The sequence below is a fragment of the Nerophis ophidion genome, linkage group LG05 (genome assembly GCF_033978795.1).
Source record: "Nerophis ophidion isolate RoL-2023_Sa linkage group LG05, RoL_Noph_v1.0, whole genome shotgun sequence".
Classification (NCBI taxonomy): Eukaryota; Metazoa; Chordata; class Actinopteri; order Syngnathiformes; family Syngnathidae; genus Nerophis; species Nerophis ophidion.
Window position 1 is genome coordinate 5,609,384 of NC_084615.1, and position 22,529 is coordinate 5,631,912.

General features: G+C 43.2%; 1 protein-coding gene across 4 annotated transcripts in view; it reads left to right on the top strand.

Moving 5' to 3' along the window:
* LOC133552543 (trichohyalin-like) overlaps nucleotides 1-20,106 on the top strand; it is a 41,850-nt gene extending 21,744 nt beyond the window's left edge. For 2 of the 4 annotated variants that reach the window (XM_061899774.1, XM_061899776.1), the window contains 9 exons: nucleotides 1,631-1,750; nucleotides 5,152-5,208; nucleotides 5,275-5,730; nucleotides 9,898-10,101; nucleotides 10,162-10,774; nucleotides 14,028-14,158; nucleotides 16,108-16,161; nucleotides 16,260-16,368; nucleotides 18,935-20,106. In XM_061899774.1, coding sequence (XP_061755758.1) covers nucleotides 1,631-1,750; nucleotides 5,152-5,208; nucleotides 5,275-5,730; nucleotides 9,898-10,101; nucleotides 10,162-10,774; nucleotides 14,028-14,158; nucleotides 16,108-16,161; nucleotides 16,260-16,368; nucleotides 18,935-18,942 — 1,752 coding nt within the window. In that variant the 3' untranslated portion in view covers nucleotides 18,943-20,106. The remainder of the gene's footprint in view (nucleotides 1-1,630; nucleotides 1,751-5,151; nucleotides 5,209-5,274; nucleotides 5,731-9,897; nucleotides 10,102-10,161; nucleotides 10,775-14,027; nucleotides 14,159-16,107; nucleotides 16,162-16,259; nucleotides 16,369-18,934) is intronic. The other 2 variants (XM_061899775.1, XM_061899777.1) reach the window with 2 other exon arrangements.
* Nucleotides 20,107-22,529: the final 2,423 nt, after the last annotated feature.

Genomic DNA, 22,529 nt, shown 5'->3' on the forward strand with positions numbered 1-22,529 from the left:
CCCGGCAAGAAATCTGCGTTCAAAGGACTCCGGCTTGTTAGTGATTCCCAAAGCCCAAAAAAAGTCTGCGGGCTATAGAGCGTTTTCCGTTCGGGCTCCAGTACTCTGGAATGCCCTCCCGGTAACAGTTCGAGATGCCACCTCAGTAGAAGCATTTAAGTCTCACCTTAAAACTCATTTGTATACTCTAGCCTTTAAATAGACTCCCTTTTTAGACCAGTTGATCTGCCGTTTCTTTTCTTTTTCTTCTATGTCCCACTCTCCCTTGTGGAGGGGGTCCGGTCCGATCCGGTGGCCATGTACTCCTCGCCTGTGTATCGGCTGGGGACATATCTGCGCTGCTGATCCGCCTCCGCTTGGGATGGTTTCCTGCTGGCTCCGCTTTGGACTGGACTCTCGCGACTGTGTTGGATCCATTATGGATTGAACTTTCACAGTATCATGTTAGACCCGCTCGACATCCATTGCTTTCCTCCTCTCCAAGGTTCTCATAGTCATCATTGTCACCGACGTCCCACTGGGTGTGAGTTTTCCTTGCCCTTATGTGGGCCTACCGAGGATGTTGTAGTGATTTGTGCAGCCCTTTGAGACACTAGTGATTTAGGGCTATATAAGTAAACATTGATTGATTGATTGATTGATCTTATTAGTTACTATAATAATATAATTAGTTACTATGGTCATCTAATTAGTTACTATGGTCATCTAATTAGTTACTATGGTAATTTAATTCGTTACTATGGTAATATAATTAGTTACTATGGTCATCTAATGAGTTACTATGGTCATCTAAGTCACAGCAGCTGAGAGGAGGCACCAAGCAGTGTGGGTGGGGAACGTTTCCACAGAGAGTTTCCAGATTGGCCAGTCTGGGTGTCAGGGACAGACGCAGAAGGAGATTTTTACACCAAAGTTGTAAAGCTTAGTGATATATCACATATATCACATTGTAGATGGGGTTTGGTTACCCTTCACTTTCATATTTTGCTATTTGTTGCATTTTATTCGCGTTTTGTTTGATTGTAAAATATGTGGATGGCGAGGGGGTGTGGCATTCATATGTTGTCAATATTTAGTGTTTTATTGTACATAGTTAATTTTGTAAACCTCACATCCTTTATTTTCATGTACATTCTGGGTGTCTCATTCAGCAAGCAAATTTAAAAATCCATTCCGTTTTTTTAAGGCGGTCTGTCATAACGTTTTTAGCATTCAATCAGACATTATTGTGAGGTTTTGTATTAGTGTTCCTAAAGATTGATATAAAGGCACCAAGAAAAAATATTTTCTCTAAATTTGGTCTAATGAGAGATTTAAACAGTTAACAGTAACATTTGATCGGCATTGTCTGACATCAATAGTTTGCAGGGGTGCATTTAATATTCATACTATTGCTATTTTAATATTCATTATAAGTCTGTCTATCTGTGTTGGCCCTGCGATGAGGTGGCGACTTGTCCAGGGTGTACCCCGCCTTCCGCCCGATTGTAGCTGAGATAGGCGCCAGCGCCCCCCGCGACCCCGAAAGGGAATAAGCGGTAGAAAATGGATGGATGGATGGATATATATATACTCCTGATCTTGCTGATTGGACTAATCTGTCATGTGTGATGCATGTGCAACCCCAAAGACGGTGGCTCTAGATGAGCTGAATGCTGAGTACATCAATCTGAAAAAAGGGCGTGACAAGGAAGACGACCTGAGCGCTCTCGTGTCCCTCCGCACACGTTACAACGACATCCGAGCCAAGGTGGGTCAAATTGTGCGTCAACTAGGGCTGGGCGATATGGCCTCTTTTTAATACCTCCATATTTTTAGGCCATGTCACCATACACCATATATATCTCCATATTTTGCCTTAGCCTTGAATGAACACTTGATGCATATAATCACAGCAGTATGATGATTCTATGTGTCTACATTCAAACATTCTTCTTCATACTGCATTATTATATGTTACTTTTAAACTTTCATGCAGTGCGGGAAATCACAACTAAAAGTGTATTTATGAAACAGTTATTAAGCAGTGGCACAAACATTCATCTCATTTCAAAACAGAAAGTGCAAGATTGTCCAAGACATTTTAAAACAAGCTATGAGTGCACTTTTGTGCATGATGTCACTAAGATGACATATCAAAACAACACTCAATTAAAGTGCACTTTTCGTACACAACTCCACTACAATAGTTTAAAACAAATAAAGTGCACTTTTGTGCATGATGTCACACAAGATATTTCAATGAGTGTCAAATAAAAATGAGCTGCATAATAGGAAATCAAATAGTGTATGTCCTTCACTATGTGGTAGGTTCCTGCGGACGTTGGTCACCATTTTTTTCATACGGTGTTGATGTGGAAATGGTTGTCTTGGCATTTTGTTGGTGTGGCACCGAACAGAGATGTTGACATGCGCAGTAAATAAATAAATAAATGGGATGTACTTGTATAGCGCTTTTCTACCTTCAAGGTAGAAAAAAAACCTTGAATTTACCCATTCACACACACATTCACACACACTGATGGAGGGAGCTGCCATGCAAGGCGCCAACCAGCACCCATCAGGAGCAAGGGTGAAGTGTCTTGCTCAGGACACAACGGACGTGACGAGGTTGGTACTAGGTGGGATTTGAACCACGGACCCTCGGGTTGCGCACGGCCACTCTCCCACTGCGCCACGCCGTCCCCAGTAAGCACTCTTCATTCACGGGTGACTTTTCAAATGATGCTACACATTAGCAGCATGCTACTTTTTACCAACGCTTTTGCCCCACACTTGACAAATTACGGTTGTCTGTTGGACATATTCTCACTTTAAGCCAAACCACCGCCAGACGGTGGACCCCCTGCTGTTTTTCTTGGGAATTAATTCTTCATTTGTTACTAATTCAGCACCTTCTCTCTCTCGTATTACCACTCCCAACACAGCTGACATTACCCATGCTGCTACTTCTCTGCTCCGCGAGGGCGTATATGTATATGTGACATATGAGGTGACAGCATGTGACTTATGAGGTGATGGCATGTGACGTATGAGGTGATGGCATGTGACGTATGAGGTGATGGCATGTGACGTATGAGGTGATGGCATGTGACGTATGAGGTGGTGGCATGTGACGTATGAGGTGACGTATGAGGTGACAGTATGTGACGTATAAGGTGACAGTATGTTACGTGTGAGGTGACAGTATGTGACGTGTGAGGTGACAGTATGTGACGTGTGAGGTGACAGTATGTGAGGTGTGAGGTGACAGTATGTGACGTGTGAGGTGACAGTATGTGAGGTGTGAGGTGACAGTATGTGACGTATGAGGTGACAGTATGTGACGTGTGAGGTGACAGTATGTGACGTATGAGGTGACAGTATGTGACGTGTGAGGTGACAGTATGTGAGGTGTGAGGTGACAGTATGTGACGTATGAGGTGACAGTATGTGACGTGTGAGGTGACAGTATGTGAGGTGTGAGGTGACAGTATGTGAGGTGTGAGGTGACAGTATGTGACGTGTGAGGTGACAGTATGTGACGTGTGAGGTGACAGTATGTGAGGTGTGAGGTGACAGTATGTGACGTGTGAGGTGACAGTATGTGAGGTGTGAGGTGACAGTATGTGACGTATGAGGTGACAGTATGTGACGTATGAGGTGACAGTATGTGACGTGTGAGGTGACAGTATGTGAGGTGTGAGGTGACAGTATGTGACGTGTGAGGTGACAGTATGTGACGTGTGAGGTGACAGTATTTGAGGTGTGAGGTGACAGTATGTGAGGTGTGAGGTGACAGTATGTGACGTGTGAGGTGACAGTATGTGACGTGTGAGGTGACAGTATGTGACGTGTGAGGTGACAGTATGTGACGTGTGAGGTGACAGTATGTGAGGTGTGAGGTGACAGTATGTGACGTGTGAGGTGACAGTATGTGACGTGTGAGGTGACAGTATGTGACGTGTGAGGTGACAGTATGTGACGTGTGAGGTGACAGTATGTGAGGTGTGAGGTGACAGTATGTGACGTGTGAGGTGACAGTATGTGACGTGTGAGGTGACAGTATGTGAGGTGTGAGGTGACAGTATGTGACGTGTGAGGTGACAGTATGTGAGGTGTGAGGTGACAGTATGTGACGTATGAGGTGACAGTATGTGACGTGTGAGGTGACAGTATGTGACGTATGAGGTGACAGTATGTGACGTGTGAGGTGACAGTATGTGAGGTGTGAGGTGACAGTATGTGACGTATGAGGTGACAGTATGTGACGTGTGAGGTGACAGTATGTGAGGTGTGAGGTGACAGTATGTGAGGTGTGAGGTGACAGTATGTGACGTGTGAGGTGACAGTATGTGACGTGTGAGGTGACAGTATGTGAGGTGTGAGGTGACAGTATGTGACGTGTGAGGTGACAGTATGTGAGGTGTGAGGTGACAGTATGTGACGTATGAGGTGACAGTATGTGACGTATAAGGTGACAGTATGTGACGTGTGAGGTGACAGTATGTGAGGTGTGAGGTGACAGTATGTGACGTGTGAGGTGACAGTATGTGACGTGTGAGGTGACAGTATGTGAGGTGTGAGGTGACAGTATGTGAGGTGTGAGGTGACAGTATGTGACGTGTGAGGTGACAGTATGTGACGTGTGAGGTGACAGTATGTGAGGTGTGAGGTGACAGTATGTGACGTGTGAGGTGACAGTATGTGACGTGTGAGGTGACAGTATGTGACGTGTGAGGTGACAGTATGTGACGTGTGAGGTGACAGTATGTGAGGTGTGAGGTGACAGTATGTGACGTGTGAGGTGACAGTATGTGAGGTGTGAGGTGACAGTATGTGACGTGTGAGGTGACAGTATGTGACGTGTGAGGTGACAGTATGTGAGGTGTGAGGTGACAGTATGTGACGTGTGAGGTGACAGTATGTGACGTGTGTAAGAAGGTGTGTTTGCTGTCTGTGAGAAGGAGAGACAAGAAGGAGTGGGAGGAGCCTGTAGTGTAATGCCAGCAGCTAAAAGCAATATTCTCGAATATCACGATATGGTCATTTTCTGTATCGCACAGAGACAAACCCGCGATATATCGAGTATATCAATAAATCGCCCAGCTCTAGCGTCAACTGTCATTTTTGCCCTGAGTGTTTTGCCTCATATTGTTGTTTTTTTTGTAGTACGATGCACTCCTAAAAGCGAAGACCTCTGCAGATAAGGATGTAGTTCCATTAAAGGTGAGCAAATGCTTACATAGCTGTCACTGAGTTGATTTGATTGACAGATGTGTCGTCCAATGACAGGCCAAGCTCTCCTGTCTGCTGCTGAAGTGTCAGGAGAGAAACAACCTCTTGGCGCAGACCATGAGAGCCCTGCGTGAGCACGGCCCCGTGGACGCCACGCTGACCCAGCAAGTCAATCAACTGCTGGCCGACGCGGTGCTGCTTCACTACACTGCTGCATTCACACATGCAGGCTTTACTAAGGACCCAGACCAAGGACTGACAACAGGATCCATGATCAATTTTCAAAAGTACACTTGCTCCGCAGACCCCGGAAACCATCGACATCAAGAGGATGATTTCCACACAGAGCAGAAAAGAAAAGAAAGCACCAGCACAGTTGATGCCAAGTGTGTGCCAGCTGTTCGAAGAAAGAAAATTGCCATCTCACCTGTGCCAACCCTGCAAGAGGACATCAAGGTGCCATCATCGCCTGACCCAAAACCCAAAGAAGTGTGTAGTCTTGACACAACCCGGGTGAGTGAAAAACATTTTTAAGGCCGCGTGATTAATCAAATCCACAGCGAGGTTTTAATGAATGTAATTACATAGCCTCAAATGGCTGAGGTTTTTTTCTTTTTTAAATCTTTCTCCGCCGTTTTTGTGACAGACATGTTTGCCAATCAGAATTTTTGAGCCTGGCATTTCTTCCTCGCTTCAAAAGGGGAAAAAGAAGTCACACTCTCTCAGCACCTGAGCATTTACTTAACAGTAGAAGTAAGTGAATGCAGTGAGCCCTCTTTTTAGGCATTCACAATCTTTGTCTCGGTGAGCACACACAGGAAGCACAGATGGAGAATTCAGCAAAGTAACACAATTTAGGAGGAAAAAAAGTACGTTTACAAAGTCCGATGCCGTGGTAATATTTCAGCTTCAAATATAAAGGCAATATGAGCCCATCAATACGGACTAAACGAGCAAGAATGCTGTGCGGACTAAACGAGCAAGAATGCTGTGATCACGGGATGGCAACAAACAAAAAACACCCGACCTAGTTTTTACAACTAGGTGAAAAAAAAGCATTTTAAGATATTCAGTATTTATTTAACTCAAAATTTTACTGACAAAAACGAGAGTCCATTTAATTTTTTTGTTCATTTGTTGCGGATAACGTTATTTATCTTCCAATTACAGTACAATGGAAAACAACTGTACCGTAATGACAAATAAAAATGTATATATCCTTATTAAATGCTTACTTAATTAGTATTATTATTATATATTATAATTAGACACACTTTATAGTTTTAATGTATGATTTCTTTAGTTTAAGAGCATGATGAAGCTCAGGGATGTCAAAGAGGTTTTCATTGAGGGCCACATAGCAGTCATGGCTGCTTGGAACACTCAATCATGGAGGAATTTGCCTCTGGATTTCATTATTAATTATGTACTAAGTAGACTGATTTTACAGTAAAAACTTTACATTTACAAAATGTTACTGTAAAATTGTGCTGTTGTTTTACAACGTTTTACAGTAAATGTAAAAACTGTACTCTGGCAGCTCAGTCAACAGAATTTTCACAAAAAGAAAGTAGTTTTTTTCAATTTACAGTGATATGCTGTTAAGAACAATGTCAAATTGTATTGTAATTTTTATAAATTTGATGGGTAATTTGTTCTATCAATCAATCAATCAATGTTTACTTATATAGCCCTAAATCACTAGTGTCTCAAAGGGCTGCACAAACCACTACGACATCCTCGGTAGGCCCACATAAGGGCAAGGAAAACTCACACCCAGTGGGACGTCGGTGACAATGATGACTATGAGAACCTTGGAGAGGAGGAAAGCAATGGATGTCGAGCGGGTCTAACATGATACTGTGAAAGTTCAATCCATAATGGATCCAACACAGTCGCGAGAGTCCAGTCCAAAGCGGATCCAACACAGCAGCGAGAGTCTCGTTCACAGCGTAGCCAGCAGGAAACCATCCCAAGCGGAGGCGGATCAGCAGTGCAGAGATGTCCCCAGCCGATACACAGGCAAGCAGTACATGGCCACCGGATCGGACCGGACAAGGGAGAGTGGGACATAGGAGAAAAAGAAAAGAAACGGCAGATCAACTGGTCTAAAAAGGGAGTCTATTTAAAGGCTAGAGTATACAAATGAGTTTTAAGGTGAGACTTAAATGCTTCTACTGAGTTGGCATCTCGAACTGTTACCGGGAGGGCATTCCAGAGTACTGGAGCCCGAAATGAAAAAGCTCTACAGCCCGCAGACTTTTTTGGGGCTTTGGGAATCACTAATAAGCCGGAGTCCTTTGAACGCAGTTTTCTTGCCGGGACATATGGTACAATACAATTCAAAAGTTGAGTATTTTTATTTATTATTCAGACAAAACATTTTTGGGAAAATACAATATACTGTAACATTTCTTGCAATATTGGATACTATTAAAGTTGAAAAGGTATGCAATTTCAAGCAGTACATATATTTTTTCTGTCAAAATGAAAAAAAACAATTACATTTAGTGAGAAAATATGAAGTACTTTATTGACATTTATCATTTGTGCGCCAGACAAAATGTGGCTGGCCAGATCTGTTCCCCTTGAGTTTGACACCTGGGATGTCGACAAAAGCTCAGAGTCTGTCTGCAAAAACAGCAAATGTGTTGCATATTGTTCTAATGTGTGGCACTTTTAGACAAGGATACGTTGATTGACACTCTAAAAGTAACATGTCTTTCTTCACTCGTTATTTTTTCAGATTAATATGTATAGAATATATAAAAGAAATGGCAAATGGAATCGCAACCACAATTTTGGAGAGTACAATCGCAATTAGGCTTTTTCTCCAAGTCCTGCAGCTGTATTGAGTGGTTTGTATTTATGCCTTTCTTCTCTCTGATTTAATTTTGAAGAAAGGGGCTCTTAAGTAAACTGCTTCAGTACAAAATAACATTCTTACCTGAAAATTGAGCAGCACAATTGAAGCATGAAGTATTTGCTTCCCAAAATTGTTTTCTCCAAACACAATTCAATGGTCCTGCAGCAAAATCTTCTCTCATTATTTATTAGCATAGCAGGGAACCGCCAAATACAAAGAGGACAGAGTTATTGGAGGCATGCTATAATTTGAGGCTGTTTTGTTGTCGGAAATGACATACAATTCAAAAACTTTTTATTTTAAACAATGACTGTTTAACAGCAAACTGTTCATCCATTACTGGGTTGAGTTTTTCCTTGCCCTGATGTGGGATCTGAATCGAGGATGTCGTTGTGGCTTGTGCAGCCCTTTGAGACACTTGTAATTTGTGAAGTGAAGTGAATTATATTTATATAGCGCTTTTCTCTAGTGACTCAAAGCGCTTTACATAGTGAAACCCAATATCTAAGTTACATTTAAACCAGTGTGGGTGGCACTGGGAGCAGGTGGGTAAAGTGTCTTGCCCAAGGACACAACGGCAGTGACAAGGATGGCGGAAGCGGGAATCGAACCTGCAACCCTCAAGTTGCTGACACGGCCACTCTACCAACCGAGCTATGCCGCATTGATTGATTGATTACTGCTGACTTTATTGTAAAGAGTATATAGCAAATAACGCCCAAGAGTTTCACACCAACAGTTAATTAAGATACTAAACACATGCAAAGGTCAAGTAGAAATAAAACCCCTCTTCATACTTTAAATGCGGCTACTGCCATCTTGTGGAGGTAATAAAAACCTACATCAGGAGGTTGCTTACAACCACAGCCAACAATAGCAATAGCTTGAATAGTTTCCCTTTGTCTTTTTTTGTCTTGTTTTTATATTCAGACCAGTTTGTCGCGTATAATGGAAATAATTTGACCTGCGCTAAAGGTAAAATAACGACCAATGTTTTTGACCTAATTCTGGAGTCTTTAAGCTTTTAGCTTTTGTTTCACTTTTCTCTGCAGCCCGTCTAGGTGACACTAATAATAATAATAATAATAATGGATTAGATTTATATCGCGCTTTTCTATTATTAGATACTCAAAGCGCTCACAGAGAAGTGGGAACCCATCATTCATTCACACCTGGTGGTGGTAAGCTACATCTGTAGCCACAGCTGCCCTGGGGTAGACTGACGGAAGCGTGGCTGCCAGTCTGCGCCTACGGCCCCTCCGACCACCACCAATCATTCATTCATCATTCATTCACCGATGTGAGCGGCACCGGGGGAAAAGGGTGAAGTGTCCTGCCCAAGGACACAACAGCAGCGATTTGGATGTCAATAGGTGGGAAGCGAACCTGCAACCCTCAGGTTTCTGGCACGGCCGCTCTACCCACTACACCTACGTATCCTTGTCTAAAAGTGCCACACTGAAGTCAGGTTAAGTCTGTGGGACGGCGTGGCACGGTTGGGAGAGTGGCTGTGCCAGCAACCTGAGGGTTCCTGGTTCAATCCCCACCTTCTACCAACCTTGTCACGTCTGTTGTGTCCTTGAGCAACACTTCACCCTTGCTCCTGATGGGTGCTGGTTAGGCACTTGCATGGCAGCTCCTGCCATCAGTGTGTGAATGTGGAAATAGTGTCAAAGCGCTTTGAGTACCTTGAAGTTAGAAAAATGTGATTCAAGTAAAACCCATTTACCATTTTATATCCCTCAGACTTTTTTTTCCGAGTACTGAAATTTGAACAAAACACTGATGTATTATGTTTGACCTCTACCTAACAGCTGCAGCCCTCCGATGATAAACCAGAAAAAACGTCTCCCCTGAACAAAAGACCGGTGTCCTCCAACGTGTCGGACCGGTGCAGGTCTCACCAAAGTCCTGCACCTCCTCTCTCAGTCAGCCCCGTCAGGAGGAGGCTGAGCAGTCCTGAGAAAATCCTCAACCTGCAGGAGCAACTGCAGCAGACCATGTTGAGTGTCCCTCGGGTAAGATCGACATCATCTTCACCTTGTGTTCACTTCTAAATACATGTGTATGTCTCCAAGGCTTCTGGAGAAGAGTCCAGAGGAAGTATTTCCTTCTCAGCTCCATCCTTGCAGACAAAGCTAGAGAGCGCCTGTATCACTGCTCCACCTGCTGGCCCTCTCCCACCCTGCACAGCGTCCAGCCTGGCCAAACCCCCTCTAGCCCCGACAACCACAGCTGCTGCAAGAAGAAATCAGCCGCCAGCGCTTTTTAACGCAGTCGCAGCAAGATGCACCAACAAGCTCTTCACACCTCATTTCTTGGCTAACCATCACTTTAAAACTCCTCCCTCGCTCTCTGCTAGCGTGTTCCTTGGTAAGGCTTTATCAAGCAAAGTCAAACCCAGCGCAGGCGGCGACACTAATGTACCGACAACTCCTAAACTGAAAAGTGCTGATGCCCAAACCACATCTCCTGTAACGACAGCCATCTTTAAAGCTAGTGACTTCACTGCCTCAGACACAAGTGCCCCAAGTCAAGAGAATGTCCACGACGAGGTGGATGTCAGCCTGGCATCAGAGCCTAGTGGGGCTGTGGAGATCACTGCACTCCACTTCCCTGAGAGACCATCCAAGTCTGCACCACGGTCCCACAGTGCTCCTGGCAAGATGAGACCTTCAAGACCCAGAGCAGGTAAAATGAAACTGTGAGCAAACACCTTAGACCCCAAATGTTGAAATAGCCATATTGGAGCAGAAACCTGCTCAGTGGCCTCGTGGTTAGTGTCCGCCCTGAGGTTGGTAGGTTGTGAGTTCAAACCCCGGGTGTTTGAGTTGGGGGTTAAATCACCAAAAGGCTTCCCAGGCGCGGGCCACCGCTGCTGCTCACTGTTCCCCTCACCTCCCGGGGGGGGTGAGCAAGGGGATGGCTCATATGCAGAGGACACTTTTCTCTCTCTCTCTGTGTGTGTGTGTGTGTGTGTGTGTGTGTGTGTGTGTGTGTGTGTGTGTGTGTGTGTGTGTGTGTGTGTGTGTGTGTGTGTGTGTGTGTGTGTGTGTGTGCGTGCGTGCGTGCGTGCGTGCGTGCGTGCGTGCGTGCGTGCGTGCGTGCGTGCGTGCGTGCGTGCGTGCGTGCGTGCGTGCGTGCGTGCGTGCGTGCGTGCGTGCGTGCGTGCGTGCGTGCGTGCGTGCGTGCGTGCGTGCGTGCGTGCGTGCGTGCGTGCGTGCGTGAGACAATCATTGGTACTTTAACTAACTAAATAAAAATCTGTCTGGAGCCACAAAAAACTAAAAGTCTTATATAAGTGTTATAATGAAGACAACACATGATGTAAGTGTCTATGTTAGCCTACTATCAAAATGACTTTAAAAGTCTTCTATAAGTGTTATAATGAAGACAACACATGATGTAAGTGTCTGTTAGCCTACTATCAAAATGACTTTAAAAGTCTCATATAAGTGTTATAATGAAGACAACACATGATGTAAGTGTCTGTTAGCCTACTATCAAAATGACTTTAAAAGTCTTATAATGAAGACAACACATGACATAAGTGTCTATATTAGCCTACTATCGAAATGACTTTAAAATACTTATATAAGTGTTATAATGAAGACAACACATGATGTAAGTGTCTATATTAGCCTACTATCAAAATGGCTTTAAAAGACTTATATAAGTGTTATAATGAAGACAACACATGATGTAAGTGTCTGTTAGCCTACTATCAAAATGACTTTAAAAGTCTTCTATAAGTGTTATAATGAAGACAACACATGATTAAAGTGTCTATGTCAGCCTACTATCGAAATGACTTTAAAAGACTTATATAAGTGTTATAATGAAGACAACACATGATGTAAGTGTCTGTTGGCCTACTATCAAAATGACTTTAAAAGTCTTCTATAAGTGTTATAATGAAGACAACACATGATTAAAGTGTCTGTTAGCCTACTATCGAAATGACTTTAAAAGACTTATATAAGTGTTATAATGAAGACAACACATGATGTAAGTGTCTGTTAGCCTACTATCAAAATGACTTTAAAAGTCTTCTATAAGTGTTATAAGGAAGACAACACATGACTATGTGTCTATGTTAGCCTACTATCAAAATGACTTTAAAAGACTTATATAAGTGTTATAAGGAAGACAACACATGATTTGTCTATATTAGCCTACTATCAAAATGACTTTATAAGTCTTATATAAGTGTTATAATGAAGACAACACATGACTATGTGTCTATGTTAGCCTACTATCAAAATGACTTTAAAAGACTTATATAAGTGTTATAATGAAGACAACACATGATGTGTCTGTTAGCCTACTATCAAAATGACTTTAAAAGTCTTATATAAGTGTTATAATGAAGACAACACATGATGTAAGTGTCTATGTTAGCCTACTATCAAAATGGCTTTAAAAGTCTTCTATAAGTGTTATAATAAAGACAACACATGATGTAAGTGTCTATGTTAGCCTACTATCAAAATGACTTTAAAAGACTTATATAAGTGTTATAATGAAGACAACACATGATGTAAGTGTCTATGTTAGCCTACTATCGAAATGACTTTAAAAGACTTATATAAGTGTTATAATGAAGACAACACATGATGTAAGTGTCTGTTAGCCTACTATCAAAATGACTTTAAAAGTCTTCTATAAGTGTTATAATGAAGACAACACATGATGTAAGTGTCTATGTTAGCCTACTATCAAAATGACTTTAAAAGTCTTCTATAAGTGTTATAATGAAGACAACACGTGATGTGTCTGTTAGCCTACTATCAAAATGACTTTAAAAGACTTATATAAGTGTTATAATGAAGACAACACATGATGTAAGTGTCTATGTTAGCCTACTATCAAAATGACTTTAAAAGACTTATATAAGTGTTATAATGAAGACAACACATGATGTAAGTGTCTATGTTAGCCTACTATCAAAATGACTTTAAAAGTCTTTTATAAGTGTTATAATGAAGACAACACATGATGTAAGTGTCTATGTTAGCCTACTATCAAAATGACTTTAAAAGACTTATATAAGTGTTATAATGAAGACAACACATGATGTAAGTGTCTATATTAGCCTACTATCAAAATGACTTTAAAAGTCTTTTATAAGTGTTATAATGAAGACAACACATGATGTAAGTGTCTATGTTAGCCTACTATCAAAATGACTTTAAAAGACTTATATAAGTGTTATAATGAAGACAACACATGATGTAAGTGTCTATGTTAGCCTACTATCAAAATGACTTTAAAAGTCTTATATAAATGTTATAATGAAGACAACACATGACTATGTGTCTATGTTAGCCTACTATCAAAATGACTTTAAAAGACTTATATAAGTGTTATAATGAAGACAACACATGATGTGTCTGTTAGCCTACTATCAAAATGACTTTAAAAGTCTTATATAAGTGTTATAATGAAGACAACACATGATGTAAGTGTCAATGTTAGCCTACTATCAAAATGACTTTAAAAGTCTTATATAAGTGTTATAACTTTTGAGCATTCACGCACAGCATAAAACCTTTGGGGGACAAAATGAGACAAAGAATGAGTGGCAGCATCGGAGAAACTTGTACATGTAAACAAACTATGATGAGTTGAAGGATCGCTGAAATTAGTAGGACAAAACGCTGGTATAACATAAACAGTGGGCTTTCTAACAATTTGAAAGGTTTGTGTCATGTTTGTTCTACAAAATATATATTGAAACAAAAATGTTATTTTTTCTTCATCATTTTCTATTTCCACACATCTCTGAAAGAAGTCCAGGGAGCCACTAGGGCGGCGCTAAAGAGGGTTGCTGACCCCCCGCCTGAGACACAACATTGCATTTTACAGTTCTGGGGACTGCAGTTGCTGAATTGTTGTCAGAAAGGCAGCGTGTGTAAGACGTGTTTTGTATGATTATCTGCAGAATGTCCAGCAGAGGTGCTCTCTGTGGAGGTCATCAAACAGGTGGGTCACAGCAGCCTCCTGATTGGCTGGGAGAGGCCTCCTCTGGACGAGCTGGGCTGCAGTCACGGCACATTCGTGTATGGATACAGGGTACGAACTTCAGATATATACATACATACATACATACATGCAGTACAGGACAAACATTTGGACACACTTTCTTATTCAATGTGTTTTCCTTATTTTCATGACTGTCACTGAAGGCATCAAAACTATGAATGAACACGTGGTGTTATGTACCTAACAAAAAAAAAGATTAAATAACTGAAACATGTTTTATATTCTAATTTCTTCAAAATAGCCACCCTTTGCTCTGATTACTGCTTTCGGTGTGGAGTTTTCATGTTTTCCACTGTGACTGCGTGGGTTCTCTCCTGGTACTCCGGCTTCATCCTACCACCTAAGACAGGCACCTGGAGATAGGCCCCTCCCACCTCCAGAGACATGCAACTGGGGATAGGCCCCTCCCACCTCCAGAGACATGCAACTGGGGATAGGCCCCTCCCACCTCCAAAGACATGCACCTGGGGATAGGCCCCTCCCACCTCCAAAGACATGCACCTGGGGATAGGCCCCTCCCACGTCCAAAGACATGCACCTGGGGATAGGCCCCTCCCACGTCCAAAGACATGCACCTGGGGATAGGCCCCGCCTACCTCCAAAGACATGCACCTGGTGATAGGCCCCTCCCACCTCCAAAGACATGCATCTGGGGAAAGGCCCCTCCTACCTCCAAAGACATGCACCTGGAGATAGGCCCCTCCCACCTCCAGAGACATGCAACTGGGGATAGGCCCCTCCCACCTCCAGAGACATGCAACTGGGGATAGGCCCCTCCCACCTCCAGAGACATGCAACTGGGGATAGGCCCCTCCCACCTCCAGAGACATGCAACTGGGGATAGGCCCCTCCCACCTCCAGAGACATGCACCTGGGGATAGGCCCCTCCCACCTCCAGAGACATGCAACTGGGGATAGGCCCCTCCCACCTCCAGAGACATGCACCTGGGGATAGGCCCCTCCCACCTCCAGAGACATGCACCTGGGGATAGGCCCCTCCCACCTCCAAAGACATGCACCTGGGGAAAGGCCCCTCCCACCTTCAAAGACATGCACCTGGGGAAAGGCCCCTCCCACCTCCAAAGACATGCACCTGGGGATAGGCCCCTCCCACCTCCAAAGACATGCACCTGGGGATAGGCCCCTCCTACCTCCAAAGACATGCACCTGGGGATAGGCCCCTCCTACCTCCAAAGACATGCACCTGGGGATAGGCCCCTCCCACCTCCAAAGACATGCACCTGGGGATAGGCCCCTCCTACCTCCAAAGACATGCACCTGGGGATAGGCCCCTCCTACCTCCAAAGACATGCACCTGGGGATAGGCCCCTCCCACCTCCAAAGACATGCACCTGGGGAAAGGCCCCTCCCACCTCCAAAGACATGCACCTGGGGATAGGCCCCTCCTACCTCCAAAGACATGCACCTGGGGATAGGCCCCTCCCACCTCCAAAGACATGCACCTGGGGATAGGCCCCTCGTACCTCCAAAGACATGCACCTGGGGATAGGCCCCTCGTACCTCCAAAGACATGCACCTGGGGATAGGCCCCTCCCACCTCCAAAGACATGCACCTGGGGATAGGCCCCTCCTACCTCCAAAGACATGCACCTGGGGATAGGTTGATTGGCAACACTAAATGGTCCGGAGAGTGTGAATGTTGTCTGTCTATCTGTGTTGGCCCTGTGATGAGGTGGCGACTTGTCCAGGGTGTACCCGCCTTCCACCTGATTTTAGCTAAGATAGACCAGCGGTAGAAAATTGGATGGATGGATGGAAGGTGTGCCTTATCAGGGTTGATCATCAATGGGTTTGGGATTGTGAAGGAGAAGGTGTGTCCAAATGTTTCCTGTACTGTACTGTCAACATTGTATAAAAAAAAAGATAATGGCTTATTTTGACAGACACATTATTAGTTTAATATGTGGTAATAATTCAATGTATAGGTGAGAGTATTTTTCAATGATATGGCATTTTAGGTGTTTGTGGATGGGGAGTTCTACAAGTCTGTCATGAGTTCTGCGTGCACCAAGGTAACTATCAGTTATGTTTTGGAGGACATATTTAAAACCAGAATATTGTAACTTTTAGTTTACACCAACAATCATGTGCCCCCTTCTTATTTTTACAGTGTGTACTAGAAAATGTGGATTTGACGGAAGCAGTGGAGATTGGTGTTCAAACACTCGGCTCTAATGGGCTGCTTTCAAACAGTGTCCACACCTTTTACACCTGTCCAGGTGGGTCAGGTCACCTCTGAATCGCAGGTGCCAGATGTGGCAGACATTTGGTTTTATTTGCCTCACGAAATATGTATCAATAAAGTACTGTAACTTACTTTCTTTCTATTTTGGGAGAAAAATAACTCCAAGTAATCACAAATTATGTTAATTTAAATCATGTCTAACAATGCAAAAATATATCAAACATTCAAACCATGTTTTAAGTAGAAGTAAATACTGATAATATTGATTTCAAAGCAAGTTGTCCATCAAACTGCAATGTAAAAGTAGCAATGGATTTCATAGTAAAATTGTGAGATATGCTGTTTTTTAGTGTTTTTCTGTAAATGGAAAAAAAAAATCTGTACTTTTTTTTTTTTACTGTAATACGCTGATGCTGTTTCGGGATATACAGTAATGCACCGAAAAATCTGCAGTTGTTGATTTGCGGTAAAAAAAACAAACTAACAAACTGGCAGCAAAAATTTAACAGTTTTATTATACATAGTAAAAAACTAATGTAAATTTTACAGTACAATTCTGGCAACTGAGCTGCCATTTTCCATCCATTTTCTACCGCTTATTCCCTTTCGGGGTCGCGGGGGGCGCTGGCGCCTATCTCAGCTACAATCGGGCGGAAGGCGGGGTACACCCTGGACAAGTCGCCACCTCACCGCAGGGCCAACACAGATAGACAGACAACATTCACACACTAGGGCCAATTTAGTGTTGCCAATCAACCTATCCCCAGGTGCATTTCTTTGGAGGTGGGAGGAGCCTATTCTCAGGTGCATGTTTTTGGAGGTGGGAGGAGCCTATTCTCAGGTGCATGTCTTTGGAGGTGGGAGGGGCCTATCCCCAGGTGCATGTCTTTGGAGGTGGGAGGAAGCCGGAGTACCCGGAGGGAACCCACGCATTCACGGGGAGAACATGCAAACTCCACACAGAAAGATCCCGAGCCTGGATTTGAACCCAGGACTGCAGGACCTTCGTATTGTGAGGCAGACGCACTAACCCCTCTGCCACCGTGAAGCCCGATCTGCCATTTTTTACCATAAAAACAGCAGTACTGTTTTTCCATTTACAGTAATATACACTACATTTTGAGGTGATATTATTGTAACTTACCATTTTTTTTTTACATTTAAGTTTTTAAAAAAATCTACTAATAAAATGCATTAAAAAGTTGTGTAATAATAGTAAACAAACTATATTGCCACCTGCCTTGACTCACATGTGAACTAGAAGTGCCATCCCATTGAATTGTCCAAAATGTTTTGGTATCCTTGAGCATTTCAAGTTCCTTTCACTGGAACTAACCTAAAAAAACAACCCCACACCATAATTCCTCCTCCACCAAACTTCACACTCTGCACAATGTAGTCCGAAATGTAGTGTTCTCCTGGCAACCTCCAAACCCCGACTGGTCCATCCGATTGCCAGATGCAAAAGCGTGATTCATCAGTCCAGAGAAGGTGTCTCCACTGCTGTCTATAGAGTCCAGTGGCGATGTCCTTTACACCACGTTTTGCATTGGACTTGCTGATGTGTGGTTTGGATGCAGCTGCTCGGCCATGGAAACCCATTCCATGCAGCTCTCTGCGTACTGTACGTGGGCTAATTGGAAGGTGACATGAAGTTAGCAGCTGTGTAGCAAGTGACTGTGCAGAAAGTCTTTGCACTATGCTGACCTCATGGTCACTTTACCTGGCCTCCCACTTGACTTTGGAATATTTAGGAGCAAGGAAATGTCACGACTGGATTTGTTGCACAGGTCTACGTTCCCATCCTCACCTATGGTCATGAGCTTTGGGTCATGACCGAAAGGATAAGATCACGGGTACAAGCGGCCCAAATGAGTTTGGGTCTCTCCCTTAGAGATAGGGTGAGAAGCTCTGCCATCCGGGAGGAACTCAAAGTAAAGCCGCTGCTCCTCCACATCGAGAGGAGCCAGATGAGGTGGTTCGGGCATCTGGTCAGGATGCCACCCGAACGCCTCCCTAGGGAGGTGTTTAGGGCACGTCCAACCGGTAGGAAGCCACGGGGAAGACCCAGGACACGTTGGGAAGACTATGTCTCCCGGCTGGCCTGGGAACGCCTCGGGATCCCCCGGGAAGAGCTAGACGAAGTGGCTGGGGAAAGGGAAGTCTGGGTTTCCCTGCTTAGGCTGCTGCCCCCGCGACCCGACCTCGGATAAGCGGAAGAAGATGGATGGATGGAGGTGGCATCCTCTGACATTTCCACGCTAGAAATCACAATTTTACTTCTTCAAACCGAAACCGATAATTTCTGATATCACATTTTAAAGCATCCATCGGCCGATAAATTGATAGTTTGATTGTTTCCTCCCCTTTCCTCTTTCAAAAAAATCAATAAACTTTGTTTGTTTTTTTTACATTTAATGATAATTTATTGACATCAAACCATCTCTTAAATTTAATCATTTCCTGTTCAATAATGTTTGATAACGCTTTTAAGTCATGTCCCGAACTACAAAAGTTGGCGTCGTCCGCAAAAGATACAAATGTCAACAACTTCGATAGCTCACATATATCATTAATATATACTTCCTCACCCCATGCAGGATCATGAAGGGCCGTGGTCCTAACTTCAGTCTGGACCAGCTCAACAGTAAGTTGGTCACATGGTCATGGCGTCCACTGAGCAAATGTGCTGAGGCTGCTTTGCCTGACCTCACAGCCAGCAAACTAAAGACGGACTAAAACACAGAGACGTCAAAGCAGGTGAACATCTTGTCTTTTGCACCAAGATATTTTGACGCCACCTGTTGGATTCAACATTTTGACATCCTGTCAGTTAAATCCTCCCCAAAAAAAGCTGTCCCTCCCTTGCAAAGAAGCCAAGAACTTGATCAACTAAGACTCCCGGGTGATTGTTTACACTGCGGTCAACACAGACCGACCTCGTGTGTCGTACTAATTCACTGAAGAACTTCGGATGCTCGCGAAATCTTCAAATCCACACACTCCATCATGTTGGCACACATTCTACTTCTTTTTACTCGGAAAGCCAAATATGAGAGACTAAAATGAACTCCAAAGACTATTTCCTGGAAGACATGGAACACAAAATCTATTTCAGAGTTAGATGACATGTTTGCACACTTTTTGATTTGGTGACAAATCCCATAACGTTTGCCACGTCTACAGTATGCGGCTGTAGAGGAACTAAATTATTTTTCTAAGGCTGGGTTGGATTGTTTACTCCTCACAGATGTACAGAGAATAAATGTTTCTATGTACAAGACAGCATTGCAATGTGTCTAGCTGCAACGCTCCACTTTCAACACTAGGGGGCAGCCCTTTTTGCTCTGAGGGCTTTTGGCATCCCAGATTTAGAGAAAGGATGTTGATCTCGCACAAGAAAAGAAGCAGGAGCAAAGAGCCATGAATCACTTGCTGTGCTGGACACTTTTGTGTTGCTGTTTGCTGACGAGCAGCAGAAAGTGCTGTGATTGGCTTTCTTCAGCCAGGAAAGGTGCTTAGCTCACCTAAACTTCTACAAACGTCTTCTACCTCTGTGACCTTTTGTCTTCTTTTCATGCTGCTCTTCTTCTGATGTCAAACAGTGGCTGAAGATGGACGCTCACTCCAACTAAATCTAATAGAACAGGACAAACCTAACCTTGCAAGTACGGTAAATCACTCCAATGTTATCCTTTTTTTATGTCATTGATCAATGCCAATGTTCCGTCTGTCTGTCAGTTGGCAAAATAAAACAAAGTTTTGAGCAGAATTTCATAAAACTTTTAGGAAAAAACAAGGTCACCTTAAAGAATCACAGGTACTTTATTAATCCCAGAGGGGGAAATTGAGATTTTCAGCACAATCCCGTTCAAGATCAGACAAACATGACATAGGATCACTGACGAGTCTGCCAACTTCTGGCACCCCTTAAAAAAAAGGTGAGAAACCGGTAAACTGGACTTTCACAATATTATGTTAGATCCACTATGGACTGGACTCTCACACTATTATGTTAGATCCACTATGGACTGGACTCTCACTTTTATGTTAGATCCACTATGGACTGGACTCTCACTATTATGTTAGATCCACTATGGACTGGACTCTCACACTATTATGTTAGATCCACTATGGACTGGACTCTCACACTATTATGTTAGATCCACTATGGACTGGACTCTCACTATTATGTTAGATCCACTATGGACTGGACTCTCACACTATTATGTTAGATCCAGTATGGACTGGACTCTCACTATTATGTTAGATCCACTATGGACTGGACTCTCACACTATTATGTTAGATCCACTATGGACTGGACTCTCACTATTATGTTAGATCCACTATGGACTGGACTCTCACTATTATGTTAGATCCACTATGGACTGGACTCTCACTATTATGTTAGATCCACTATGGACTGGACTCTCACACTATTATGTTAGATCCAGTATGGACTGGACTCTCACTATTATGTTAGATCCACTATGGACTGGACTCTCACACTATTATGTTAGATCCAGTATGGACTGGACTCTCACACTATTATGTTAGATCCAGTATGGACTGGACTCTCACTATTATGTTAGATCCACTATGGACTGGACTCTCACACTATTATGTTAGATCCACTATGGACTGGACTCTCACACTATTATGTTAGATCCACTATGGACTGGACTCTCACACTATTATGTTAGATCCACTATGGACTGGACTCTCACACTATTATGTTAGATCCACTATGGACTGGACTCTCACACTATTATGTTAGATCCACTATGGACTGGACTCACACTATTATGTTAGATGCACTATGGACTGGACTCTCACACTATTATGTTAGATCCAGTATGGACTGGACTCTCACTAGTATGTTAGATCCACTATGGACTGGACTCTCACACTATTATGTTAGATTCACTATGGACTGGACTCTCACTATTATGTTGGATCCACTATAGACTGGACTCTCACACTATTATGTTAGATCCACTATGGACTGGACTCTCACCCTATTATGTTAGATCCACTATGGACTGGACTCTCACACTATTATGTTAGATCCACTATGGACTGGAATCTCACTATTATAGTAGATCCACTATGGACTGGACTCTCACCCTATTATGTTAGATCCACTATGGACTGGACTCTCACACTATTATGTTAGATCCACTATGGACTGGACTCTCACACTATTATGTTAGATCCACTATGGACTGGACTCTCACACTATTATGTTGGACCCACTATGGACTGGACTCTCACTATTATGTTAGATCCACTATGGACTGGACTCTCACACTATTATGTTAGACCCACTATGGACTGGACTCTCACTATTATGTTAGATCCACTATGGACTGGACTCTCACTATAATGTTAGATCCATTATGGACTGGACTCTCACACTATTATGTTAGATCCACTATGGACTGGACTCTCACACTATTATGTTAGATCCACTATGGACTGGACTCTCACTATTATATTAGATCCACAATGGACTGGACTCTCACTATTATGTTAGATCCACTATGGACTGGACTCTCACACTATTATGTTAGATCCACTATGGACTGGACTCACACTATTATGTTAGATGCACTATGGACTGGACTCTCACACTATTATGTTAGATCCAGTATGGACTTGACTCTCACTAGTATGTTAGATCCACTATGGACTGGACTCTCACACTATTATGTTAGATCCACTATGGACTGGACTCTCACTATTATGTTAGATCCACTATGGACTGGACTCTCACACTATTATGTTAGATGCACTATGGACTGGACTCTCACACTATTATGTTAGATCCACTATGGACTGGAATCTCACTATTATAGTAGATCCACTATGGACTGGACTCTCACCCTATTATGTTAGATCCACTATGGACTGGACTCTCACACTATTATGTTAGATCCACTATGGACTGGACTCTCACACTATTATGTTAGATCCACTATGGACTGGACTCTCACACTATTATGTTAGACCCACTATGGACTGGACTCTCACTATTATGTTAGATCCACTATGGACTGGACTCTCACACTATTATGTTAGACCCACTATGGACTGGACTCTCACTATTATGTTAGATCCACTATGGACTGGACTCTCACTATAATGTTAGATCCATTATGGACTGGACTCTCACACTATTATGTTAGATCCAC